Source organism: Lepidochelys kempii, chromosome 10 (assembly GCF_965140285.1).
Source record: "Lepidochelys kempii isolate rLepKem1 chromosome 10, rLepKem1.hap1, whole genome shotgun sequence".
Classification (NCBI taxonomy): domain Eukaryota; kingdom Metazoa; phylum Chordata; order Testudines; family Cheloniidae; genus Lepidochelys; species Lepidochelys kempii.
The window spans coordinates 67,639,901-67,664,304 of record NC_136389.1 but is presented as its reverse complement, the minus strand read 5'-3'; the positions used below and the strand labels follow the sequence as shown (position 1 = coordinate 67,664,304).

The following is a 24,404-nucleotide window of genomic DNA, read 5'->3' as shown; positions in this document are numbered from 1 at the left end:
TGCAATCCTCCTTGTGGCCAAACAGCTTTTGAAGACCCTGAGCCGGTGTAAATAAATCAAAATCATTGTCAATGTTGACAATTATTTTTAAGATAGTGTGGAGTGAAATAAATGTTTTAAGTGGCAAAACTACCATACGTTAGCTGGAATTAATGGGTCTGTCCCATGGCTGGTTCATTATACAAGTGTTAACAATATCTGCCACTTTAACTATTTCTAGAAATAGTTAATGAATGCAGATTAATAAAAGAATGTATCTGCAAAATTAGTAGCAGATATAAATTAAACAGGACTTTGTTTAGCTTCAAGTATTTGGAGATCGACATGACATGCAACATGTACCATAAATTTACTTGCCACGATGGAGAGACATTGAAAGGATAATTGCTGATTCAATGTGAATGTAAGGAGATTTTTCCACATAACCATACGCACTATATTGGTTCTGACACACTATTTTATTTAAATTATCCAGACTATCTTGCAAAGTGATGAGACTATATTATTTGAAACTTCTTCAGCATGGTGAATTCTGCAAGGCCACAGTTGCACTCAGAATCCTTCTTGAGCCAAATTAACTGAAACATCTTCAGGGTTGTTTTTACATTAAGTATTTATATGTTTAGCATGTCGCTAACATACAGTAGCTACTACAGATTCTCACAGCAACTCTAAATGTTGTCTGTGATGAAAGCAGCCCAGAAAAGATATCAAATTAAACATACATATTTTTATTAAAACACTCAGCAATTAAATAATTATTTTACTTCTTAGCTTTTCAGACAGCTTTTAAACAGTTTACCCTTATTATTTAAAAATAAAATGCAATCTATGTTTTCCATGACTGAGAAAAGATATCCTAAAATAAACCTGTGAAAAACTATTGCTACAAAATGTATCTATACCACTTTAGTAACAGAACTGTGTTAATAAGTTGATTATAGGCAGAAAAAGTCCATTGACATATTAATGTCTTCTTTGGCCATGCAGAGGCCAAAGAATGGCTTTCCTGGACATACAAATACAGCTCCAAATGACATGCTTCCTGCAGTACTTGAAGTATATCTTTTCTGAATTAGAAGCATCCACTGCTCTACTGTATTTCAATGAACTCTCAGTGATAGGTGAGAGCAGTGATGTGTCAGAGCTGTTTAAGCAAGGGATCTCTTCAGCTAGCTCCAGCCTTTTTAGCATCTTAATTTAGAAGGCAAAAGCTAAACCTTTATCAATGTCACAATTCTTGGATAAGTACATGAGCCAACTGGTGGGGAGGGAAATGTGCTAATTATCTTGTACAAATCTGAAAATAATGCTCCTGTGCAATGCTAAAGAGGGTTTAACAATTTTTACATTTCACTCTATTTATTCATCTTTCAGTCAAAGGATGTCATGTAAAAGATCTGGTATATACATCGTTAATTTAAATCATATGTTTTCTTTGTTACTAACGGATTATAACAGAAACAAATACAAAACTTCAAGATGGATTTATTTTCATGTGCACCACTTTCTAGTAGCTCTTAGAGAATTAAAGCGCTAATCTAAAAATACCACTAGGAATTTAAAAACAATTTGTGAGTTATAAATAGAAAGTCTTGAAACTGGAAAAAATTAGTAAAGTGGAATTTAAAAGAGAGTGTGAAACATTCACAGTAAGCACAGAAGAGGATGGAGAGATAAAACAGCAAGACAAGAGATGAAGGGTTCTGTCCTACTGCAAACCATACTTATGAGAATAGTCCTGACACATGCACATTCATGTACTCATCAGGGTGGATCCTGCAGATTCCCGTCTCATGTAACTCATGTGTTTCAGTGAGATTACTTGCATGAGTAGAGGTCTGCAGGATCACCCCATTCGGGAGAGAGACAGGGCAAAAGAGAGAGAGAGAGGCACACACACAAACTCACATCACACTCAAACATATATTTTCAAAATAAAATTAGACCTCAAATACAACTGAGAGATACAATTTATTGTTGAAAATATAATTAACCAAACAAGGAAAATACTAAAGTGGACAAAAAGATCAGAAAATAATGTTTTAATAATCCAATTGTGTTCACCCTATTAAAAAATAAATCTAAATCAGCTGTCATAACTAAATTGTTTCTTCTCATCTTAGGGCCTGATCCTATTCCCACTCAAGTCAATGACCCAATCCTGGGCTGTGCCCAAGATGTTCTCAGCACAGTGCAGCGTCTGGCATATGGGAGAAAAAAAGCTAACTTTATGCCACCCTCATTCTTCCTCTTCCCCGCTCTCCCCTGATCCTGGAACCAGCTGGAGTCAGTTGGTCCCTTGTGTAAATTAGAGCAGCCTCAGAGACCCAATGAGCCCTTCCAGCATCCAAGAACTGTTACAGAGTAGGGAAGTCTTGGCCATGCTCCTTTCTTCCCAGACAAGCCCTCTCTGGGAAGCACCTGGAGAAGGTTAATGCAGCAGCTTCATGCTATGGGGAACCTCCACCACTAGTTAGGTAAAGACAGCATTATCTCAACCACAATAAGGCCAAGCTTCTGGCGCAAAACAGACTTCATGGGGACAGGACCAAACTCTTACTTGCTGTTTGTGGCAGGTATTTAATTAACCAAACCTTAAATACTATAGTTTATAACTGGCTAACTATATTTTCAAGCAGACATAGGGTTTTCAAACTCTATGTTAAGGCACTGATCTTGCAAAAGGGCCTGTGCAGAGACCCACTTGCTGCAGCGCATAAGGGCCCACCTGCACTGATCTTTTTCCAGAGTCAGAACTTATACAGTAATACTAGGTTTGGAAGCCCTTCCCTCCCCCATCCCATTGTCTGACCCCCTATAACTTCCCACAGCTGTGAAAATTTAAAATGAATAAAAATTGAAAACTATGCTTAAAAATAAACACCAAAATTATCTGTCAATTTTTTTTAATTACAATTGAATTCTGCCAAACCTAAGTAACATGAACAAAACCAAACCAAGAAAAGTCTCTACCTACTATATGTGGCATTTATAGTATAAAGTGCAAACAACAAAACCCTTGAACCTAAAAATGTTAGTCAGAGCTTAAAGAATTACCAATCCACAATCCACTTTGCCAAAAGAACTAACATTTGTTTAAAAAGACTATTTAGCTCATCAATCTATCATGCAAAGAATATACTACTACTGCTTTAATTACTCAGGAATCAGCTGGCTACAAACTACCCACAAGTGGTTAACTGAAATGCAGCCAACCAGTTAGCCTAAACAAACGTAAACACATCTAAAATTTCAAACAAGGCTATAATGTTTGATTTATAGTATATCAACTCATGAGACAAGATCTGCCTTGAACTGTAAGTGATTTTCATTAGTCTTTCATTGATGCCTCCCAGCCCCAACTTCTGACTCCCCAAATCAAAAACACATTTCAGCTGATTAAGGAACTAAAATTCTTTATTCAAATATTTAAATTATTTTCTTTAAATTCATAAAAAAAATAGTGACAAACAAACCTAAAAAGACAGAGAGTAAAGGAAAGGGAAAAGAGAAGTCAATATAAATGAGCACCTGAAATCATCCTTAGTTAAATTTCACAAACAACGAAACACCTATTCATGATTATATCTTTACACAGCTTTATCAACCTTATGACCTTATTCAACTCCCTTTGAAGTCTGAGGAGCCATCAAAATGCCAACCTCTTCATAAGCCACCTTGAAGAAGAATTTCGAGACAAATGCACCAGTAAACCAATGCTGTATCTGAGATACATCAAAGATATTTTCATCGTCTGGACAGACAACTTAAACTCCCTCATAGATTTCCATCACAACTTCAACAACCACCACCCATCCATTAAACTCTCTGTGGAACACTGCCACACCAGCATCAACTTCCTGGACACCACAATCAGCTTCAACAATGGAACCCTCCAGAAACCATATACAAGAAACCCACGGATCATCACACCTACCTTCATAGATCCAGTAGCCACCCCAAACAAACGAAGAGATCTGTTATCTACAGCCAGGCACTCAGATACCACAGAATATGCTCAGAGGAGAAAGTCCAGGATATATACCTCTACACACTCAGAACCGCCTACACCAAACAAGAACACTCCACCCAAGAAGTACATCGCATCATGGAATGGGCCACACAAATACCCTGAGAGAACCTGATTCAATACGGAAATAAAACCCCCTCCAACCAGACACCCTTAGTTGTCACCTACCATCCCAAACTGGAACCCATACCAGATATCAAACAACTACAATCCATACTCAATGGGGACTCCATCCTGAAAGAAATCTTTCCTGAACCTCCTCTTCTGACTTTCAAACAACCCCCCAACCTCTCCAAGCTCATCATCAGTCACAAGCTCCCTACAGACCAGAACACACCAACACAAAGCGGCACCAGACCCTGCCATAACAACAAATGAAAAACCTGCAGACATATCTCCACTGCTGCAATGATCAGCACCCCCACAACATACCTTATCCAATCCATGGATCCTATACATGCCTATCACAACATGTGGATTAACTTCATCCAGCAGTCTAAATGCCCCAATAGCAACTCCATGGGTGTAACCAGACAATCACTATGCTCTTGAATGAACTCACACAGGAAAACGATAAAAGACAAAACACACTATATCACCTGTGGGTGAACACTCTATCTGACCAATCAGTCTTCATCCTTAAAGTAAACCTGCACACCCCCTTTAAAAGATGAGCCTGGGAGCCTAAATTCATAACTTTGCTAGATGCTAAAAATCATGGACTGAATAGACAGACTGGATTTATGGTTTATTACAACAATATATAACCCAGTAACAACCTCCGTCCCTTTCCCCCCCATGACTGAAGGGGTGTTAATGAGCCACTTCACCTTGAATAGTCCGTTGAAATGTGTTAATTACATATGCTAAACAATCTGTTTAGCTGTGACACGCTGAGTAAGTTTCCTAGACCTGAAGAAGGACTCTGCGTAAGCTCAAAAGCTCATCTCTCTCACCACCAGAAGTCGGTGCAGTAAAAGACACCGCACCCACCTTGCCTCTCTGATATCTTGGAATGGACACAGCTACAACAACACTGCATACAGTGTTCCTTGTATGTTACACAGTAAATACAAATCTGTTGCTAACTGCGCATGGACACATGAGAAGTAAGAGCTGGCAAATGAGGATTTACATCAGTTCGTTAAATTTCATGTTAAGGCCAAAGACATATAGCTAGCTTCGAAATGTGTTTGAAAACATGCACTATAAACACAGAAGTGGAGCCCATGGTTTCACTGGAGAGAATATGAGTCCAACAGAGAGATAATCCAGTTTCACCTATGCTTATTGAACAAACTGTGGTCACTGATCTCAGATTCTGATCTCAGTTACACTAGTGAAAATCCAGAATAATTTATGAAGTTACTCCAATTTTGCCCCATTGCAAGCGAGACCTAACACATTGTTTTCTGTGTTTTACTATGGATTACAGCATCTTAAAAGCATTGTGTTATTACATGAACCTTAGCTTAATATGTACTTGGAAGAGTAAAAGGAGCTCAGATATTCTTCTCTTGACATCCTTGAGGTCCTCCAGGTCTTTATAATATCATTCCGATAGTTTTAATTTACAAGACAGCCAGGATGTGTGTCCTCTTGGAGGACCAGGCATACATAGACATATTTCAGTCTCCCTAGTTTGACCTGCACCCCACGGTAGATTTCTTTTGCTGGCAAATCCAGAGGAAGGCTAGATATTATCATAGCTACACCAGCTTGTATATTGCAGCATATACTGGAAACAGACACACTGGCCTTCATCTCACCTGGAGCATCCAAACACACTCTCTGAACTCTCCAAGTGCAGATTTCCATTATACTAATTTCTTGCTGGGTGATTTCTCAAGAATCTAATATTTACCCTCTTTTCTGCTCAAAGTTTTTAAAGATTTGTTTAGAAAAACTGTTTCCTTGCCAAGATTTGACAGTTTAGCTCCACATCTGATGCCAAAATCATGACTCTCTTGTTAGGAGTTTAAGATGACACACACATCACAAAACTTAGATGATGCAAGATCCACTAGAGGCAAAGAAGTCAAGAAAGCCTTTTCTCACTTAACAAGGGAAGATACCCTCTTTATTCAAAATATGTCTTCCCCAACCAACCAAAGTGGGAAGGTGCTTCAAATAGTTTTTGACCAAACAAATTCTCACTGCTGTCTTTGTTGGTGGTCTGTCATATGGAATGGTTTTAATACTTGGAAGGTGTACCTCGAGTGTCAGAAAATAAGAACATTTTATTTCTGAAAGAAAAATTTCCAGTACTACTAGTATTTTGGAAAAAAAATATTTCCTTGTAGTAGATTAAAAGGTGAGAAGCCAAAAAAAACCCCAGCACAGTAAACTATTCCTTATGGCAAAGTACAACTAGCATCTCAAAATGGGATGTGTTTTTTTTTGTTTGTTTGTTTGTTTTCTTAAAAGCAAATTCAGAGTGAGGGGGAATAAGTGAAGTTTTCTTTCTGGTCTGGCATTTCTCAGGGCAAGCAAGATCTTTGGCCACATACCAACATTTATTTCAAACTAAGTTCGATTTAAATGACATTGACTCAATAGATTTTTAGAACTGTGGTACACAAGGTACCAGTGCACGATGTAGCTTATTTAACATTCCAGGAGCTATTAGAAAATGCATCCTTCTATGTTTGAGCAAGTTTCTGCTCTTGGGAAACCCTTGAATGTACCAGTTTTAATTTACTGTCTTCATTTTTCCCTGAAGATAAAAGAGAAAATGTGCAAGAAACCATGTTACATACTATTTTTATACAGACATTCACAAAAATATCTAACTGTGGACAGGCAGGCCCTACACAGTTTCTTCTGCAATCATAGATTTCCTTAGAAAAACCATTTGATCAAACATATTTAACAGTGGTCTCAGAAGCCATCTAAGAAAAGTACTTCATCTGCTTGTAATTCCTTAGTATACTCACAGCAACCCAACATGTGAAAGGTTTAGTGTAATCTTGTAGAAAAATTTAAGCACACTCTTGCCAGACCAAACCAGAACAAAACGTACTATGTTGTATATCCATATGTAATTCTGTCGGGCTAGAACAGAGTACAATGTGTTCCCATTAATACTTACTTGCTTTAAGCTTGTCTTTTAAGATAGCAAATACTATTGAATATTTAAGTAACAGCTCTATTTTACCAAGATTACTTACTAACAAAGGAATGAACGGTCCAGATTAAACTGGCTCACTGCTTGAAAAATATCACACACAACAGCCAAAGAAAACTTCTTTGAAACATTCCTGTGTTTGGAGAACATAAGGAAACTAATCTTGGATCATGACAATGATGATGATGCTAAAACAACTGATTGCTGAACTTGTCCATATTTTCTAAGCATTAAAACTGAATACAAAATAAATGCAACTCAAGATACAGACTATTTCATAGATACTTGGGAAAGGTGGGAAATGGTGCTCCCGAGGTCTGCCAACGATTAAACCATATCAAGAATCTGACCAAGATAATCATGGTTCAGATCTTACGCTGGTGTTTTTCTACTGATTGATGTCAATTTATACCAGCTGACGATCCAGCCCAGAGACTTCAGAGAGAATTACCTGGTGAAGAATTTCATATTCTGCCTTTAGAGTTTCTTCCATTCCAGAATGAAATATAGAGAATTAATACATTCAAGGTTTCAGCTTACTAACAGGCATATGGTAAATTCTGTATTATACACACACATACACTCACATATATAAATTCATAGGAATAATCTATCTTTTATCTCAAACATGTGTCACTTTCATAAGTGATAGTAACAGTAGCTTTAATTATTATAAATTCTTTTATTTATATCATTAACCAATTCTGCCAAAGAGTTTTCCCAATCATTTAAGAGTTCTTAATTTACTCACAGGAGGCTCAGCCATAGAGCTATAGCAATTACTGTTTGAATTCAACGGTTTGATATTATATTAAAAAATCCGATAGGACAGACTTCCCATTCTAAAGCACTAGTACTGTTATTTGTATTTACTTTTGAGCTCTTCATTTGTAGGTCTACTATTTTAAGAGTTCCAGGAATCCAAAGTTATTTTCAAGATGACTAATTTTAATTTCTTGGGAGGAGCTGTAAGTAGTATAGCATCAGGCTAATTCTAAAAAAAAGCCCTTTTCCTGCCAGCAAGCTCCAGAGTTACATGTCGTCTGTGGAAGAACTACTCAGGTTGTTCACAGGCAGGATTTGATCCAGACTGCATTGAAGTGAATAGGAATCTTTCCACTGACTGCAATGGGATTTGGAACAGGCGTTTTCAGAAATGAGCTATTGTGTTCACCATACAGTGTACTGTGATTGATTAAAAGTCTCTGAAATGCACTCAATTATGTTTGGATTTATTGTCTTCTTCTCTAGATGTTGCTCCATTCAATGGAAGCTATTTTCATCAAAATGTGTATAATCTTTATTGGGTTTTTTACAAGTTTGTCATTAAATGCAGCCTAGGCTGCAGCTGTGGTTTACTATTCTGTAACTTATTGCTTTCCCAGGTGTGGAGTCCAGGGGACAGCTCCTCTAGGTACCTTCTCTATAAATCAATCAAAAGCCTCTAGGGTAACAAAGTACGAATTACTGTTCATACATTTCAACAGTATTCAAACAAATAATTTACAGTAGTTGAGCATGTTTTCAGATTCTAACTACTCCTTTAACTCTTCCTAAACAGATACACAGTTTTAGGCAAGAGGCTACAAAGCCCATCTCAGTCTTTGCCCTTAGAGTCAGTGGTTAAACACGACAATATTTTTCCTAAAAAAAAGATACCGTGATGAAATCGCCCTTCACAATAAAATTGGCAATCAATTGCAGACAGCATACCCAGACCCGAGGGCAAGAACTGCTCTGCTTTCACTTTCGTGCCTTGTTTTCTAAGAATCTTCCTACTTCGCTTACATTAAAAAATGCACTCTGTGTGTCTACAAATGCAACTCAGACAGTTTTGAAGTGAAGTTCAGTAGGTTTCTGGAACACATTGTGGTATGAGTAAATTTCCACAGCATGGCATACACTTCCTAGGTTTACTTTAGATCTTTTGCCAAGATTAACAGGATTTCTTTCATGTACTTTCTGTACATTTATATCTGTATTCCATGTTTAGTATAATTTATCTATAGGGTCTGGAGAAAGCATTACTGTTTTTTAATTACGATACAAAGTTTGTTACTTTCCAGATACCCTGCTTCATCCATTATGATGCTCCCTGTGTTTATTTCTTTGCAATTCACTTTAAGAACATGCTAGGTCACTGACCTCTTAAATAAGCTAGAAATACAAAATACCCAGTAACATTCAAACAACTTATAAGATACAATACTTCATTTTCCAGTATAATTCAGCCCATAATGCTAAGTCAGTTCTTTTGGTCATTTGGAAAACTGCATTCACTAATCTTTCTTTATAAAAATAGGCTTTCTAAATAATAAATATTTCTGATTTCTTTTTAAAGTGACATATGAAAACTAGCAGCAAGTTTGGGGCAACTAAGCACAGGATCAGGAACTTCTGGGTTCTAATCTTGGCTCTACAATTGACTGTGTAAACTTAGAAAAATTGAGAGACTTGTCACAGAGGTGTTATGAAAATCACTTATTGTCTATATGCTGTTATACAGTTGTAAAGTATTAACATACAAACAAGTTTCCCCTGTGAAAAAGTCATAGAATTTAATGAAATATGATTTCTGTAGGTTTTTTAAATATCTCAATAGACGTCTTCCTTAATAGAAATTTATATCCCTGCTACAGAATTCTTTTAGATAGTCCAAATGACCCACAGAAAGAATGCCAATTGTTATTAGTTGCATGTATTTTAGAGTACTTCTGTAGAAATCTATTAAATATCCTCACAACATTATAGAGTTCCTCTCAATTAAACTCTATCAGACTTTTCCATAAGTTTGTTTTATTTCTACAAAGTGTTGTTTAATTTCTACAATTAACTTCTCTAATTTTGCTTCTTGTTTAATGTGTTATCATTTGATTCACTGTATTCCAACCTGATGCACCATCCAAAAGCAATACAAAATGAATGACTAATTTGTTTCACAGGAACATTCAAACAATTCTTAGTGTGTCACTATGGGGTGAATATGACAAAGCTCTATTGTTTTTACATACAGCATACTGACCTGATCATCATAGCGGTAAATGAGGAATTGTTCTCCTGTTGTATCTTCAAGAAAACTCCCCTGTGGAGAAAGTGCAAACTCAGGCAAGAAGTATGCACCTTGCACCTGCTCTGCTCTTATCTGTAAGAGATACAAAGAGGTCACTTTATGGCTTCTGGTGACAAGCATCAAAACTTTCAAACACTACATGCACACAGTTGCAACACAATTATGGTGACCGCACGCCCACATATGAGCAAATTACGTGATGTATTTTACGCACAATTTTGTGCACAGGATTTTGAGCATTTGGTCCTGAGTATATGTGATGAGAATGTTACAGACAGGCTGATAGATGCTACCAGCTTGATTTGGACTGTTGACTTGAAATGGAAGTATCAATTATAGGGTCAGTAACCTTAATGGTCAATCAGAAATAGACACCCAACATATCGAAATGGTCTACAAAATTTCAAAAACGTTCCATAGAGTTCGAACACTAATTCTCTGGACTGAATGGAAGAGAGCCATGATCCTTTGCAAAGAGGCTGAAGCCTGCAACCTGTCTCATATCAGTAGAGTGACAATATCCCTGGCAAAGTAGTCTGGAGAACCTTACATTGCTACTGCTTTCCATGAATCCTTTCTGCAGTGAAGAGGGGATGACAGATGTTTAGGCTATAAACCCCATCACATATCAAGAGAGCTAAGTTAATTTGTTTTAAATTAATGAATCATATAACTAGAAATTGTTTGTAAAAAGCATGTCTAGAATAGGGACAATGGTAGTGTTTTAAAAGTGTGTTAGCAAACAGGATTTTAAACAGGGCTTCACACCTCATGTAGATAGGGCAAGACATGATTATATATGTGTTAGCTGGTCATGGTCAACTTAGGATTCCCACTAAAGTCCATCATACAAATAAGCATAGTTTTCAGTAATGCTTCAGTTAACCCAGCTACTTTTGGAGGTCTGCTCGTGGTGGCTCCAAAATGCCCACATCAGTCACAACCTTTGACATATTTCGTATGACACTGATCCTAAATCTTCTGAAGAACTCGCTGAGAGATTTTCCATTGATTTCAATGGGCTATGGATCAGGCCTTATATGAGAATATAGGAATAAATTAGAAGAGCGTAATCTAGTGGTGTGAGCAAAGTATTGGTGGCTAAGAACAGTGCTCTTGGATAAATTACTTAACATTTCTACCTCAATTTCTTCAGGATTAAACAGTGGATAGCAACATTCACTGACCTACTTTACAACAGTGTTGTGAAGGTTAATTATGTTTGTACAATGCTTTGAAAGTGAGCAGTGCTAAGTGTTGTTGTTATAAATTGCTAACATTTTGGAAAGAGTTGCTGAGCTCAGGGATAGAAGAGAATCCAAATTATTCCACCACACTTTCCAGAAAAGGGTCTATAACATACTGCTGCTTAATTTCCCATAAACAAGTTTGCCAGAAGGATATGCAGTGATTAACTAACTTGTGTTTCTCATCTTTATAAGGTAAATATTTAAACTACAAAGCATTCAGACATATATCATTAAGCTTTGAATATATAAGATGCCAACATTTGAAGCTGAAATAACAATTTAATAAGTGTTACAAGAAAAATTGAAATATGTTTCACACACACATTTATTTAAGTGTCAAAAGCTAATGAGCAGTTAGCCACTGGGTGAAATACAAGACTACTTGCTAGATTAAGGCAAGCAAACTTTGGCCACAATCATGGAAAATTTCAACCCAAGAGGTGAGTGTTTTAGAAAGTGATATGTGGGGATTATAAGAGAAACTAGTTTGCTTAACTATTGTGGGTGCTACTAAGTACCGAATAGACCTGAAGAACACAGAGATATATAGCAAAGATTGAGGTAAAAAATAATAATCTACTAGAATCTAATATCAGTCAACTGTCATGGCAAGCCAATGCTGAGATCTAATTGATTGAGCTCTGTTAAAAAACACACACGAAATCATGAATAGCTTTCTAAGGAATTTCAAAAAAGTTTCAACAAAGCTACCAGCTAGTCAAAAAATAGAAAAAAGTTCACCAAAAGTCATCTAAATTTAGACATTTTTTCTACCAGTTCTACTAATAACATTTGAACAGCTTTAATGTGCATTCATTCCTACACTGTATTTATTTGAATGCAGTATGTCCTAGTTTGTTCCATGGTCCATTTTTTTCTATGTGGGATCTTTCAGGATTCTTTATAAAACTTTTATTATTATGAGTATTTTGCTTAGATAGTAATTCAAATTTTAGAACTTTGTGAGAGTTTACCACATTTTTTAGTTGATGGCATCAATTTTAATGGCTTGGCTAGTCTGCAGTAAACTCATTACTTAAATGAGAGCTGAAGATTTAAAGTGCCTCTACTTTCAGAAAACAATTATACATCATCCTGGTTTTTTAAGAACACTTAACAGACAGTTTAATGCTATTCACTTCAAGTTAAACCTGTCAGGTAGACTATAAATGTACTTAAGATTTAGAACAGTCATTTTAAACCAGATTTTATGCTGTTCTTAAATATTATTGTGATGAAGTGGAAAGGTGGTAGGTGATAATATAGGTGGGCAACCATAATAAAAATAGTAATTGCGTAAAATATTTTAAAAATAAATGTCAGATTGCCATTAAAGGAGGAAATATGGCATAGGCATTACCATACCTGGCAAGAAGATTTAAAGGCAGGGAAGAAACAGACAAACAAGTTTGAAAAATTTCCCAGATACCTGCTAGCCAGAGACCAAACAAACAATGGAGGTCTCCCTTGCCCTTCAACTCCATTCCATCCCACCAGTGAGGTCCAGGAGACATGATGAGATGACCAGTTCACACCTCTGACTGCTGAGAATGGGAAGATAGTAGGATTTCTATTAAGGTGCTCATCTTCCTGAACCAAGCTTGGTATCAGCCTGAGGTTGGTAGATACTTGCTCAAACCGAATTTCCCCAGCCCCCTGACTACTGGAAGGGAAATCTCTCTCTATTTTTAATCCCTTTCTCCCCTTATCCCTGAACCACTTCATAGAATATCATGATTGGAAGGGACCTCAGAAGCTACTGGACTGGTGAGGAATTAAACTATTCTCACGTCTCCAAACTTCTGATTATGGGAGAGGAGGAAATCAACCGATACCCAAATCCTCATTCTTGCAGTTCTCCCAGAGACTGCCTCTGCTTCTACTGTAGAGCAAAAGAGACATGTTTTTTGTCAATTTCATTGCTACCCACAGAGTTCTGAGCAGCAGCAGTAAAGCCATCTATCTGTTTTAGGGTTTTCTATAGCTACTACAGCAATGAATGTTAAGGGCTCTGCAGATAAATTAGATCTACATAGCCCCTAGCAGACTGTATGGAATCTTCCAGAGTCTGGTTAATTTCACTCTGCGGCTGCCTGGAAAAGCTATGGGCTGCAGCAGAAGCAATGGAGCTGTCTGTCTGCAGACTCAGTCAGACAACACCACAGCAGTTCTATTCAAAAGGTCTTCTTTGCAACCACAAAAGCTGGAAACCTGACTTTTTTTTAAAATGAAGGCTTAAATTATGCAAAAACTGATGTCAGGAGACTTTTCCTCCTTAACTTGCCCGGGAAAGTTTCCTACTAACCATTGCCGGTAGATTTTAAAACTCTTGAATTAACGAATCAGTTTTAAAGAGTTCCATAAGACTATTCCTCAAGTTCACACAGGAAATCTTTCAAGTAATGGTCCTTCCTCATTGTGCAATTATGTTAGGGATGTGAAAATTCCCTAAGCCACAATCAGTTTGCATGCAAATCTGCCCATTTTGCTGGATTCATATTCATACAAGTCTGATTCTAAAATTCACTCTGGATATTGGATATGTAAAATGGCTTCTTCCAACCATGTTCACCAAGCCTAGTCCCAGTCCCATTCATTCCTTATGAGAGTGACTCCCTCCCCATAGCTGTTTGACTCTTCTCCATTCACTTTTCCTGTAATTCAGGATTCATATTTAGTATCAATATTCAACTGATACATATTAGTCATATCTAATGAATCCAGAAGTGTGGATTTTCCCTAACCCTAAACATTACAGAACTCTTATATGAATATTAGTCTTCAGCAGCATATTAGACACTATATGTTGAAGAATTCATCCAAGTACTATAATCCATAACTATTAGTATGGTTTCCGATTCCTAATTAAATTGAAAGATACAGTTTTGTTTAAAGTTGTTGTAGTCAGTTTGATATGAAGGTTATTACAAAGTTCAACTGAACGTTACGTAACATGCCTCCATTCTATTTTACTATAACCACCAGACATCTATAGTAATTGTTTCATATTTATATATAAACATGTCTTCTGGTATTAATTTGAGGTTTAGAATCAAAACAGCAGCACTAGGATTTAACTTCTGTTAATTCTTACTGATGAAAGGTCAAGAATGGAGGTGGAACATCTCAAAGAAATGACTTGAGCACAACTCACTGAATTCTTTCATGCCTATGACATGGGTATGGTGACAAGTTCTAGATCTTCAGCACAGGTTTCTGAGAACCAAACACTCATTAAAAGAAAATGAATGTACCAATAAGTACATTTTCACTTCACACAAACCTACATTACCTGAGATAAATCAGCTAGTCCCCCTCTAAGCCTATGTGGTGTGTTAGCTAACAGGGGGAAGCATAAGCAAGGTGTACTCTGCGCAAAACAAACTGTACTACATAATGAAAAGATAATGAGAAAAATCAAACAGATTTTAAAAATGCCAAAGATTATAAAATACTATACATTTTCCTGGAGCTTCTTAAATGCTTAAAAACAATGGCTGATTTGAAGAAAAGAGGCCAGATTCACTCAATTCACTCATATTGCACAATATAATTTTACCTCCCTGCCTCAGCTAAAATTTTGTACCACCTTTGTAATTCAAATTTGCTGTCTGACATCTATAGTTAATTATTTCTGGTATGGTTACAACAAATAACCTGCTCATGTTTGAGGTTAGAGATTTTAAGATAGGGTGTTGCAAAATACTTTTTAGTCCAGAAGGGTGTTAGTAGCTCCAAAAGTTTGGGAAACCAAGATATAGTATAAACAATTACACAAGATTACATTATTTTCCAAGAAAAGCTCAGTTCAAAAGTAGCTTCAGGTTTTCAAAGAGGTCCTGTATTTTACCTAATTTATATTTGGATTGACTGAAGCACAAGGAAGCCAAGTGACTTGCCAAAAATTAGAGTCACTCAGTGGTTTGAGCAGCATTAGCTCCAAGATACTCCTGGTTCCCAATACCTTGCTATAACCAGAAGACCACAAATTCAAAGCACAACCATAAAAAAAATGGTATATGTTGATTATGTAACATTCAGTCAAGGATCCACTATAGGGGGAGAGCATACTTAAGAACAAAACAGGATAGACTGAGGTTCACCAATATTTACCTTTCTCTCACCTTCATGCAACACTGTTAATGCACAATAACACCCACGTAAGCCTAATAGGTAACTGGTTTTCGGTGTTCCAAGTGAAGGTTAAAAGCCCCAAGGTCTATGCCACAAAGTAAAATTCCTTCCCAGCCCTCTCTTGGCAATAAAGTTTAATCCTCTACATCCGAGGGTAAAAGGCACTCAGCCTATTCAGTTTACTACTAAAGTAGCAGCAAAGCCCCAAACCAGCAAAATACTTATGTATATAAATAAGTGCTTTGCTGAATCATGGCCTCATACACTAGAAAATGTACAGTAAGAAATAATCCTTCATTTTTATCAAGGACTGGATGAACTATGAAGTCTCTTCCATCTCTAACCCTATGATGAAACAACAGCCTAAGAGAATGCAGCAAGTTCCCTGTGACTTGATGAGTCTTGAACTGGCAGTGGTTGGAAAGGGTAACTTGAAGAAAATTGGAGATGAGGAGGAAGAAATGGTTAGTCTCCAAAATCAGTCAAAGAATTTTTTTTTAAAGAAAGAACAAACGAACAGATGGCAAACAGAAAAGAATTGGAATCACATTCTTATTCACTTGCAAATACATGTTTGTCAGATTACTATGCACTGCAAGTCCCATCATATACCAAAAAAGTGTGAACCTTTGATTTGATTCTTACAGTTAAATATCTTCCAGTCGGTTAAACTGTAGTAGCATATGATTTGTGCCCTAGGGAAGAAATATACCAGCTAACAAGAAGCTAATTTTAATGCACTTTCAAGGAATCTAGCACAGAAGAGTTGGGTGAGCTATGTCACTAGACTTTATCACAAATCATCCAGTTGTGAAGTATTTAAATAAAGAAAATCACACTGAAAAGGTCCATAGTTTCACAGCATTTCTATTGTTAATAATTATGATGAGCAGATATTAAAGTAACCATGACTAAGACTAGCTATTTGTCATGGCCAATATTTTCAAAAATGGGTTTGTGACGGGGTGATGTCTCTTAAGGATAGTGGGGCCCAATGGTCAGCTCACCCCATCATGTAGCATGGCCCTTTAAGAGGCTGAAAGGTCTGGTTGTATATATAGGAACCTGTCTCCCAAGACTCATTGGGAAAGAGGAAGCAGTCCCGGGAGTGAGAAGCATTTGGGAGGAAATCCTGTTACTGTTTCTTTGATGACCTGGGGCCAGGAGCCTTCCAGAGAGGGCAGGGCAAGGCTCTCCTCTCACACAGCCAGCTGGAGGATAAGCTGGGAGAAGGGGACCAACACAAAGGCTGCCTCCTCTCTCATAGCAGGATAGACACCAGGAAACATCAGCAGAGAAAGGCTGGGCTTGTGAGCACCCTGAAGCCTAATTAAGGAAAGGGGTCAGTGGGTGGAAAAACTGGGCTAACCAACAACTCAGCTCCAGGGAAGAGAGCTAAGGGCTCCTGCTTAAGAAGGAACAGAGGATTGGATTAATAGAACCTAGCTCCAGAGAGGAGAACGGAGGGGAAGGGGGATCCTGTTTAAGGTGAGAACAAGAGACTAAATCAATACAGCCCAGCTCCAAAAAGGAGAGCTGCGGACTCCTGCTTAGAGGGACTGAAAAGGAGTAACCCAGGGTGGTACTAGGAGTGGTTCCAGAAATAGAGATTATTTACAAGAGCAAGAAAGACCAATTTCCTGACAGAAGGAGCCAGAGACCACTAGTTGGACTAAGCCAGAGATGACAAATGTCCCCGGGTGTATCCAAGTGAGCTCCTACTTAGGTTTATGGCTCTTGATAATAAACACGACCCTTGGAAAAGGGGTGCTCCTTGATTTAAAAGGTCTGTCTGGACTGGTTTATAACCTAGGTGAATAGAAGTGAGGAAGGGTTCACCAGCGGCACGACACCTGACCAAAAGGAAGCACGCTGGAGTGGCCTCCACTCTACAGGGTTCCTAAACTTAGGCCTTTAAATCTACATTTAGGCACCTATATAAGTGAGCTGATTTTTCCATGAGAGCTGCCAGGTGCACTGCACTTATGAAAACAAGGCCACTTATTTAGAATATTGAATAATATTCAATTCATAGTTAAATCCTTGAAAGTTCACTTTATAAATATCCACTACAATTAACATTTATAGGTCCGTATCTGTAAAATATTCATGGAGGAATTTTGCTCAGCAGCTGACTGTAGTAACAGAGACCAAGCATTTTTATTTTAAAACCCCTCCCTAAAATGTTTCATTTTTTGGTCATAAAAACCATGGTCATGACGGACACACAGTGACATGATCAACAGTACTTCGAGTGTGTGACTCTCCAATCCCTCTCCCTAGTGTTCACTCTGACTTGCTGAAATCAGACTTCAAACCTCTCTGGTTCAACTAGAAGCCCTAATGTTTTTCCATTGTCAACTAACTCCTATTCTAGACTCCCTTAGTCCAAATGTAAATGGAATGTGCCTCGGGGAAATGTCCCAGTGGCTCTAGAGAGTCATGTGTAGGTATCTGAAAGGTATTTCACAGAGCACATTTGGTTTTGAAAGGAGAGTGAGGCACCATTAGTGAACAACTCTAGTCATACATGGACACTGACTATTTCTAAAGAACATATTTACAAACCAGTCCTACAGCCATCAATCCATGTTTGTGAGAAGGCAACATCTGATACAAGTTCTGCTGTTCAAATACGGCCTGACCCAAAGCCCATTCAAGCCAATGGGAGCCTTTCCATGGCCTTCAATGTGCCCTAGATTAGATCCAGAGCACACAGAAAATAGGGTTTAGAGTGAATTTTTCCATTGCCCTAGGTTTGCTCAATTGAAGCCAAAACTGAAAGCGAGAAGGACAATCCAGATGATTTTGTTTTTAAAAATATGGTGTTGTCATTCTTTCAGGCTCTTTTAGAAAAAGCCTATTTTCTCCAAAATTCATCTTGATTAAATATAAATACATTTCCTTTGGCAAAACTTTTGCTGCAGGCTGTAGATAAAATAAATTTGAACATTTTTCCTGTGCTTTTTAAAATTTATCCTGGTGATTAAGCTTTTGGATATTTATCAACAACTAATTGTATTTTCTCTTGACATAGTTTGGCTAAGAGATTTAACTTTTCACTGAAATGCTTCAGTAGTGCTTAGCCAAAATATTATTTAGTTTCAAAAATCCAGCTTAACTCTCAACTCTGCTTCATGTTTCCAAAAGAAATGAATTCTAGAATTTTACACTTCTTTTCCCCAGATGAGCATCTTCTGAACATTGAGTCAGGAAGAGTGTACTTCTTCTCCACATGATTGGATATGTAGGGTGATCATATTTCCCTAAACTGAAAACTGCACACATGGGGCTGGCCCGAGCTGCCTGGAGTTGCCACTTATCTCCCATGCCCCAGCTCATCCCCCCATTCTTCTGGGCCCCTAATTGGGCCAAGTAGCAGAGATGGGGGCAAAGGGAAGAGGAATTGGTATAAGCTGGGATCTGGGCAGCAAAGTAGGGTGTGAGTGTGCAAGTGTGAGAACTTTTGGGCTTGGAGCCAGGAGTTGAAGCTATTGGACTATGATCCAGATAGCAGTGTCATGCTCCTTTGGGGGCTGGGATAGCAGAGGGGCAGGAAGGAGGCTCCGGGTAGTGGGAGGGACCAAGGACACTCCAGAGGGCAGCCCTGGGGAGGTGAGGGAAGGCCAGAATGCAGGGCTACCATTTCAGATGTTGGTATGGGGAGGGGCCAACCCCCAGCTGGTGAGGGGATGGGGGAGAGGAGCAAGCAACAGGGGACCAGTGGGGGGTTGTTCACAGCTGGTGGTCTGACACTCAGAAGGCAGAGCAGGTGACCCCCATTTCCCTCCCTAAATGGCACCCTTTCCAGAATGTGGCAGAAACAGATGACTGGAGGAAGACTGTGGAGGGAAAGAAACAGGTTGGGGTGGGGTAGGCTGGAGAGGACTCTGGAGACTGGCCCTGAAGGATGGTGGGTGGGAAGGACATGAGACCGGGATGGGGGTTCAGTGCCCTGGCACAAGCGGACGCTGCAGGACCCCGTTGGGCACTTACCAGTCGGGCTGCGGGATAGGGCCCGGGGCCCATTAGTCATAACTCCATGGCCCGGCCAGATAAGAGTTTGAATTAGGCCCCTAACCATGCTGCCCTCTGATTGGGCTGCAGAGTAAAACGTGACACCCCATCACTCCCCAACTGGAGGAACAGGGCATAACAGACACAGTCGGCCAAACTCTTGTCCCCCTCCTCCAAACATTGCTGCTCCCCCCCCATGTTCCTCCACACCCCACTAGAGGGGTGCACCCCACTTTTTTGGCAAAACTGGGCATTTTTCCCATTTGCTTTTGGCAACTGATTGGCAAGAGCAAAAGGGACAAATGCCGAGTTTTGCCAAAAAAAGTCAGAACACCAGGGATAGGTCTTAAAAAGGGAACTGTCCCGGCCAAATCAGAATGTACAGTTACCTTAGTGACACGCCTATATTTAAATCACCCACCTGAGGGGCTTGAGTTGACCCTACTCTCACTGAAGTCAATGGCAAAGTTCCCATTGACTTCAGTGGTGCAGAATCCAGGCCTAAATGTAGGCATCATATTTTCAACAGTACAATACTACATAAAATTAACTGTTCGTTCATTACTATTATGACTGGAACTGGTTACCCAATGCATTTCAGTTCTAGATAGCTAAAAATGAAGGTGAAAAATATGGAGTAATCCATAGGTGCTGGAACTAGGGGTGCTGGGGATGATATCGCACCCCCTGGCTTGAAGTGGTTTCCATCATATCCAGGGTTTATAGTTTGGTTCAGTGCTCTTAGCACCCCCACTATACAAATTGTTCCAGCACCCCTGGAGTAATCTCCAAGAGAAAAGCTGGCCCTGGACTAGATCTCTTCATATCAGTGTCAGAAAGTAAATGGCTGTGGATCAGATTCTGCCCTTAAAAACATGCACACCACTCCCGTGCATATTCTTAGTGCCTCAGTTTCAAGTGTAAAATGGGAATAGTGAGATTTACCTCCATTTGAAAGTGCTTTCAGCTCTATGGATGAAAAGTTCAATATAGGAACCAAGTATTATTTCTACTCATCTGAGGACAAACTTTTCTCTGTCTAACCAAAAGGCATCCAAAAAGTGTATTCTTCAAGAACTAGAGCACAGATTTTTATCTTCCATACAAGTCACTTGACTACTCTGACATATAATTTTATTGTGTTGCCTCCGCACAGAAGAAAAAATATATTGGTTTGTGTGACTCTTTTTCAAAGAATGTATTTTAAATAAAGTATTTACCTTCTGTATTGTGAAAGTGTAATAAAGCACATTCTTTTGAATGAGAAAGAGTGCAGGGAGGAAGAGCAAGTCCACCTACCAGCATATTTTCTTGATAAATTTCATTTAAAAGATCAAGTTTAGGTTCTCTCAAAGTCTTGGATGAAAATTCTCAGTGGAAAGCACCTCAACTCTTAAAACAGTAAAAGAGAAGAAATCTCTTGTAAAAAGTCTGGAAATGAGACAGAAAATACTATTTCATTAAAACTCATGTATTTTCTATATAAAAAAAGAAAAGAAATCTTGTGAGCGAGACACAGACAGAGTTAACTAAAGTCTTCTGAAGAGGTTTTTTTTCCTCCCCACGCCATATGTTCAGCCCCTTTCCAAACAGAAACCACCTTTTTATTATTTATTTAGTAACCTAATAATTGCCAAAATTCTTCTCATAAATCAAGCCCCTTCAGCATTATTAGGAGCATGTTCTCATAGAAATCTATTTATCTCTTACTCAATGATATTTTCTAAGGGTCTTTATAGTCTCTGTAGAAAAAATATATTATAAAGGGATATTTTGTCAGAGCCTTTAGCAGAATCAGGATTTTTTAAAGATTTGTTAAATGGCCCTTTAATGTCTAACATTATACGGTGAAAGAATTTCTTCTTGCCACATTGGCAAACTGCCACAGATTGAATGGACTAATTTGTAGAAAACAAACAGACCATCTTGCTTGTTTATTTATGGGCACATGACTGCAGTTCGCTCTGTGATATTCTGAAGGAGGCTGGAAGTATACTTGGGGAAGAGCAGATTTATTTTTGAAAGGCAAGAAAGGAAAGCAGCTAAAGTAATGTTGGATTACTATCAGAGGTAGCTGAATAATAAAATCCTATGAATGAATACACGCTCTGGAATGAATATAGCCCAGTAGTTTAAGTGGTACAAAAAAGAGGAGAACAAAAGAATCTGGTGAGAATCTCTAGTGGGAAAAATAGTCTTGAAGAGCAATGATTCTCTCAGCAAATCAGCTGTGGGTAACTGCTCCAGTGAAGCTGAAGAGAGGGGAAAATGAAAAGATACGTATATGCCAAATAACCAAAAACTTTGCTGGAAGTGGGAAACCAGATAAAAATAAATAAGTGTCAGGTGTCGAGCATGAGAGACTTGACACCACAATCTTGGAATCAGATGTGCATAGGTGGACTCTTACACTCACAAGGTATCCCTTTGATTTCAATGGGGGTGTGGAGTGGGCACAGGGACTCACCCACAGAGATGTGATTGCAGGATCAAGGCTTTAACCAGCAACATCTTGAAGTTCATACCAGCCACATGTCCACATGCAGTTATAAATAGAATACTAAAAGTTACACAAAAAGCAAGCAAGTAATGGTCTCTATGTGTACTGTAAAGGCCGTAGCACAGTTCTGGGCACTGTAGAAGTAACCAATTACCAACAGATATACTATTCCCTGATGAGAGATAACAGAACACACACGCAAAAATGAATACTTAGCTCTTATACCGTGCTATTCATCAGTAGAGCTCAAATCACTTAACAAAGGTGTCATTATACTCCTTTTACAGTAGGTAGTTTCAAGAAAGTCCAGCTAAAGGGAACATGGGAAACCTGACTCAATTTCCTTATACTTTTTAAATTAAATTATAACCTTAATGTTATTAATGTTATGTTAGTGTAATTATTTGTATTTAATTTCCTTTGGAGTTTTTTTCTTTAATAGTGATATAATTTGAATTGACATAGTAACATGCTTTTCATATACTTGGGTTGAAATTGTGCCCTAGGGCACTGAAATTCTCATCCATAAGCCGTGCAAGCAAAAACGCCACAGCATTAGCTGCCAAACACCTGCTATGTCTACTGGACGATCCAGATTTTTAAGAGGATTCCTGCTGCATAACGAAAGAATGGAGGGAAATGTGTGAGGCTAGAGAATGGTATTGCAACCAGAGCAGTTATGGAAAGAAAAGTCCTGTCACCATGAGACACTACAGAGCTAAGTAAACGCAAACTTTCATGGGTACAAATATAGATGGCAGGGGGGGAAATGGCAAATATTCCAACCACAACAGAAGACCAGCCAGAGGCACTACTGGTTTTCATCAAACTACGTATGCAGTGTTGTCACTAGCAATAAGATATTATTTGTCACTAACTCAATGTGTAGGTGAAGAAGTGCATGAAGTGGCACAGCTACAATGGAAGAATTCAAGTTCTAATAAAAGGTATCAACCCAAGTGCAAGGCAAACTTTCAGTCCTGAGAGACAGACACTCCTTCAAAAGAAAAAATATCCTTTGGGGCAAGAAAGACAACACATACCTTCTATTAAAATATACATCAAATATGGGGCCTAAATCCTGCACAGATGCAGCCGGCTAACAGAGATCTCAAGACGAAAGGAAGAGGTGTTTGGCAGTCAACACCTAAGGTCACAGATACGCTAAAATTACTCCATAAACGACATTTTCAGTAACTCCTGTAAATATCGCATGATCAGCTGTAGTTCATGTAACAACCAACCATGCTATTTTCAGGAAATGGCAGCTAATATAGCACAAGAAGCAAATAATCATCTATGACCACAGCTAGGTCACTGGGACTTGCAGTTTTGGTCAAGCCATATCAGCTCACAAGTGGACCCAAAGAATATGCTTCCAGCATACTTGCAAAGATGACCAAGTCATTGAGGCTAAACAGTGTAGAAAGTGAAGACACTCTAATTGCTTGTTGGCCTACTTCAGGGACTTTCACCAAGAGCAAACATATGCAGATAGGACTAAGTACAGGCTAATAAGCACAGATTCACAGAATGAAATCCTGGCCCTAGCAAAGTCAATGGGAATTTTCCACTGACTTCAAAGGGGGCAGGATTTCACCTATAGATTCCAAAAGGGACCACTATGACTTGTGCACAACACAGGCCATGAAATTTCACCAAGTGATTCCTGCATCAAACCCTTAATTTCAGTTTGAGCTCAAGTGTTCCATTTAGAAAGACATCCCATCTTAATTGAAAGATTTCCATGTAATAGAGGTTCTATCACATCCCTAGATATGTTGTTCCAATGGTTAATTACCTTCCCTGTTGAAAATTTTCACCTCATTTCTATTGATTTTGTCTAGCTTCTGTTTCAGCCTTTGAACCTTATTATGCCTTTGTTATATTAAAGAGTGTTCTGCTATCAGAAATCTTTTCCCTTTGTAAGTACTTCTAAACCACGACCAAGTCACCTCTTAATCTCCTCCCTGTTAAGACAAATAGCTTAAATATAGCTCTCCCCCCTGTTAATTCTAGCAGATGTCTTCTTACCAGATAGAAAGTGTGGAGTAGAGAATGTCCCAGCCCAATGTTCACTCCATCCTAACTCATGGCCGGCTCAAAGCATGACTACCTCTAACACAAAGGGGAGAGTCTCAATTTTCCCCACCGCTAATGATCCATCACCTCTAATAATTATTTTCGTATTAATAAGAGTCCCCTTGTTCTTTGACCATTCCTCGGTCTTTCTATTGTTCTATTGTCAATAAGTATCTTATACGGATCATGGT

The 24,404-nt window shown here is 38.4% G+C and overlaps 1 protein-coding gene across 5 annotated transcripts in view; it reads right to left on the bottom strand.

Annotated features, from left to right (window-relative positions):
* Positions 1–24,404, bottom strand: part of ADAMTSL3 (ADAMTS like 3) — a 279,327-nt gene that overhangs the window by 226,786 nt on the left and 28,137 nt on the right. For all 5 annotated transcript variants that reach the window (XM_073304072.2, XM_073304073.2, XM_073304071.2 and 2 more), the window contains exon 3: positions 10,183–10,302. In XM_073304072.2, coding sequence (XP_073160173.1) covers positions 10,183–10,302 — 120 coding nt within the window. The remainder of the gene's footprint in view (positions 1–10,182; positions 10,303–24,404) is intronic.